Source organism: Phaseolus vulgaris, chromosome 10 (genome assembly GCF_000499845.2).
Source record: "Phaseolus vulgaris cultivar G19833 chromosome 10, P. vulgaris v2.0, whole genome shotgun sequence".
Taxonomy (NCBI): domain Eukaryota; kingdom Viridiplantae; phylum Streptophyta; class Magnoliopsida; order Fabales; family Fabaceae; genus Phaseolus; species Phaseolus vulgaris.
In genome coordinates this window covers 16879921-16884251 of record NC_023750.2, presented here as the reverse complement: position 1 = coordinate 16884251, position 4331 = coordinate 16879921, and the positions used below count along the sequence as shown (strand labels likewise).

The 4331-nt window shown below is 50.7% G+C and overlaps 1 protein-coding gene across 1 annotated transcript; it reads left to right on the top strand.

Moving 5' to 3' along the window:
• The first annotated feature begins 2166 nt into the window (after positions 1 to 2166).
• On the top strand, positions 2167 to 2982 carry LOC137815766 (uncharacterized). Its single transcript, XM_068618881.1, has 3 exons — positions 2167 to 2361; positions 2452 to 2583; positions 2689 to 2982. The coding sequence occupies exons 1-3, from the start codon at positions 2167 to 2169 to the stop codon at positions 2980 to 2982; spliced, it is 621 nt and encodes a 206-aa protein (XP_068474982.1).
• Positions 2983 to 4331: the final 1349 nt, after the last annotated feature.

Here is a 4331-nt window from a genome sequence, read left to right as displayed (position 1 = left end):
GCTCTCACCTTCTCCTGCAAAAAACTCTCTCAGCACTCTTCAACATTCTGAACCACCATCATCCTTCATCGTCTTCCTGATCATCAAAAGGTACCTACTTTCCTTCTTCTGTTGGTTTTCCTTGCATTTTAACCGATTCACATCATCCTGTAACTGTCTGGTGCATACGTTGTGGGTTGTTTTTCCATTTCTCCTTTCTCGTTGCTTAGGGCTTCGTCTATCGTTACAACGAACCTTCGTTCGTTCGTTTTTCACCCTTCTCCCATGATCGAGTCAGCCTTTGCGAACCCTGATCGTTTCTCCTTTTCTTCTTCCTTTGCAGCTTCGAGAATGACTCGCTCAAAGATCACCCCGAATCCTCCTCCTTCATCGCGAAACCCTTCTTCTCAAGCACTCAACCCGCCGCGAGCGCGCGGTGCTTCATCTTCTCAGGCTGAGAGGCCTGCACCTTCTCGTCCCAACCTGGCCCAGGCGACTCCACCTATCACCGGAGGAGCCCCGGTCCCCCCGTTAGACTTCAAAAAACTCTACCCCTGGGCCAACTCGACCCTGTTGAGGGAAACGTCTTCCGTGAACACTGCTGGGGCAGTTTTGCGATTGACTAAGGGGGATGAGCCTCACCAAACGCTTCATAAGGAGCACGATGAGAAGATGATAGTGCTACCTTGCCCCCCCGATCTGCCCGTTTGTGCTAATGATAAGGCGAGTGCTAACGGGTCCTTCTGCTTCGTCTACACAACACTATTCAAGAAGGTGAAACTGAAGTTTCCCTTTACCCGATTCGAGAGGGAATTCCTCATCGAGCTCAACATTGCCGCCGCCCAGCTTCACCCCAACAGCTGGGCGTTTGTGCGAGCATTCCAAGTGATGTGCGACCACCTGGGGTTGCCCGCATCCGTAGACGTGTTTTTGTTTCTCTTCGAAGCCAAGCACCCGGGGGACCGCCTATGGGTTAGCTTAAATGGGATCGTTGGGAGGTCGATCTTCTCCATCTTCTAGCAATCCTATAAAGATTGGAAAGGGAAGTTCGTCCAAGTGCGCCCTAACGACAAGGACGCCTCCCTACTCGACGGCTTCCCCTTGTACTGGGTGGACAAGGGGAAGAAAGAGTCCAAGAGCTGCTTCAGGAGACCCAGAAGTCCTGACAGCATGGGTGCATTGGACAGAGACCTCTGTCTCTTTTGGAAGAGTGTGGCGGAGGCCAACATCACCTTCCTCACCACCACCTTGATCTGCTTCGAATTCTACGAGGACCAGCTCGAAATTCGAATAGGTTAGAACATTTAAACTGTTGTTTTAATACTGCTTTTGTCAACTGTTTCTGGGCGTCTTGTGCGTTGCGCGCAAGACTTTGGTTTTATTTTTCTGCACTCTTTATCTGCTTTGCTGTTTCATACTGCCTTGTGCATTGACTTTTTCTTTGAGCTAACTCCTGCATTTTCGCTTCATGCAGATGACATGTTGGGCCAAGGCAAAGTCGCGGAATTGAGGGCGCTCACCCGAACCCACGGGTTGGCGACGGGCTCTCAAACAGTGCCCAACTCGGTGGTGGAGAAAGCCATCGCCCAGGGACGATCGCCACCTAAGGGCCCGGCTCCCTCTGAAGTCCAACCCGCTTGCCAGCGTAAAAAACTCGTCCTCAAAAGGCCTAAGAGGAAACCTCCTCAAGTGATCCACGAAGAGGAAGAGGAGGACGATGAGGCCACTGAAGATGGCCTTGTCACGAAGAGGAAGAGGGTGGCACCTTCTTCACCACCTGCACCACCCCCTCTTCCCACGTCAACGCCACCATCTACGCCTGCTCCTCCTTCATCATCGCCACCCCCACACGCTCCTGTTTCACCAGTCCAAGTGATCCCGCTGGCCACTGCGCCACCTGCGGTTGAGGCCCAAGAACCAAATTTCATGGAGGACCCCCCGAGTGCCTCCACACCATATGTATCAGCTGGAGGGGGTCCCCCTTCAAATGCCTCAGCCGCGGAGGTTGCTCCAATCGGGGATGAGGTTGCTCATACCTCTCCGATTCTGATCACTGAATCCCCGATGCCGTCACCACGCTAAGAAGCGCCTACTGAAGAACCTGCTAAGGAAGGTGGTGACGAGAACCAACAACAGGCTCCCACAGTGCCTCTTCAAGCAGCAAACCTCCCTCTTGAGGTTACGAGGATGTGGGAGCCTCTATCTGCTAAGCTGAAGACGATAGCAGAAGACATCCCTGCCATCATAACCAGAGCGGTGGAGAGCTCCACCACGAGGCTCCAAGACGACCTCTTCACCCTCAAAACCGAGAATAGCACCATCAGGGTCGAGGTGGAGAAGTTGTCTGCCAATCTGACACTCGCGGAGATTGAGCACTCCCGAGTAGAAGACGCAATGAGCACCGAGCTCAGGTTGGCGCGCAAGGAGGCCACTGAACTCCGCCATAAAGTGCAACAACTTGCTCAAGAAAAGATCGAACTAGAGAGCAAGATTGTGCCTTACCGCGTCAGGGTGGCTGACCTGGAGGCTCTCATAAAGGCCGACGCCGTCAAGGTGAAGAAGCTAGAGCAAAGGTCAGCCGACCGGGAGACCCTCCTCGGAAAGGTGGAAAAGGCGAGGGACGACGCCATGGCTGAACTTGCCGAGGCCAACAAAGAGAAGGGAAAGATAGCTGCTGAATTGGGCCAAGTGTAAGCGGAATCCAAGAAGGTTACTGAGGACCTTCTCCAAGCTCAAGAACTCAACGAGCAACTCAAGAAGCAAGTTGAGGAGCTGGAGCAGCAGAATAAGGGGCTGAAAGAACAAGCCAAGGAACTCGAGAAACAGATTGAAGAGCTCAAGAAGCAAATTGAAGATCTCAATCTGAGTTCCGCCCAAATTCTGGCTGCCAGATTCGAGGCTGCACGGGAACAATTCGCCTGCTTGTTCCCTGATCTGGATCTCAGCATGGTGTCTCTGAATAATGAGGTGGTGGATGGAAAAGTGGTGCCCGCCGAAGACTGATCAATTTAATCCATCCATTGCTTTTATACTTCCCCTTGCATACAACTTGTAACAAACTTTATGTCTTTTCGTATGTATGTTTTGAACTGATATTCACTATTAATGACAAAGGTTTACGTTTTTCCTCTTATAACTTCTTCAATTGCTTCAACTTTCCTTGCGTGTTTAATTCCAAAGAAATGACTTAGCAAAACTGTAGGAACGATCTTTGACTTAACTGCTTCGAACCACTTCAGCCTTAAGCAACAATCACTTTAACAATTCGTAAACTTAAGGCAATTAACCTTATCGTAAAAATATTCTTCGAGCAACAAACTTTAAATCAGCTACTGGCTTAACACTGCTTCACCCGATCTGCTTCATCAAAACGGGTCTTTTAACTTTCTCGCCACTGTTTGAACTTTTCCTGGTCGCCAAAGACTCTTGGTGATCAGCTTCTTTCTGGCTTCACGCCTTGGCCATTGTTCTTTGATCTGGGGGTAGAGGCGCCTTTCGGATCCTCCTCTACCTTTCTGAACTTCAGGACCACAGGCCGGGTGGCTAGGCGCTCCTCTTCGAACCTGCCTTAGCCACCCTCCAAACTTCGCCCACCCTTAACACCGTACCTGAACTCGTTCGAGACGAGAAGGATTTTATCTTGCCTGAGCTCGCTCATAGGCGAGAAGGTCTTTAACTCGCCTGAACTCGCTCATAGGCGAGAAGGTCTCTACTTGCCTCTACATTGCCCCAGGGGTTACATCTTCTCGCCCCCAGAAACACTGAGGACTTTTTACTGGTGCATCTACATTGCCCCAGGGGTTACATCTTCTCGCCCCCAGAAACACTGAGGACTTTTCACTGGTGCCTCTACATTGCCCCAGGGGTTACATCTTCTCGCCCCCAGAAACACTGAGGACTTTTCACTGGTGCCTCTACATTGCTCCAGGGGTTACATCTTCTCGCCCCCAGAAGCACTGAGGACTTTTCACTGGTGCCTCTACATTGCTCCAGGGGTTACATCTTCTCGCCCCCAGAAGCACTGAGGACTTTTCACTCTTCCTTGCCTGCACTCGCTCAACGACGAGGAGGTCTTTAACTTGCCTCAGGACGCGCGAGGGCGTTGAGGTCTTTTAACTGGTGCCTCCGATCGCCGAAAGACGATGAGGACTTTAAAAAAACTTTAATTGATGCCTCCAATCGCCGAAAAAAGATGAGGACTTAAAAACTTTAACTGATGCCTCCAATCGCCAAAAAACGATGAGGACTTACAAACTTTAACTGATGCCTCCAATCGCCGAAAAACGATGAGGACTTAAAAACTTTAACTGATGCCTCCAATCGCCGAAAAACGATGAGGACTTAAAAACTTT

Bases quoted from the DNA above. Each gene is read 5' to 3' on its own strand.
- LOC137815766 (XM_068618881.1), top strand. From the start codon at position 2,167: ATGTGGGAGCCTCTATCTGCTAAGCTGAAGACGATAGCAGAAGACATC. The intron at 2,362-2,451 runs GTAGAAGACGCA...GCTCAAGAAAAG, and splicing joins CGGAGATTGAGCACTCCCGA to ATCGAACTAGAGAGCAAGAT. The intron at 2,584-2,688 runs GTGGAAAAGGCG...GAATCCAAGAAG, and splicing joins GGGAGACCCTCCTCGGAAAG to GTTACTGAGGACCTTCTCCA.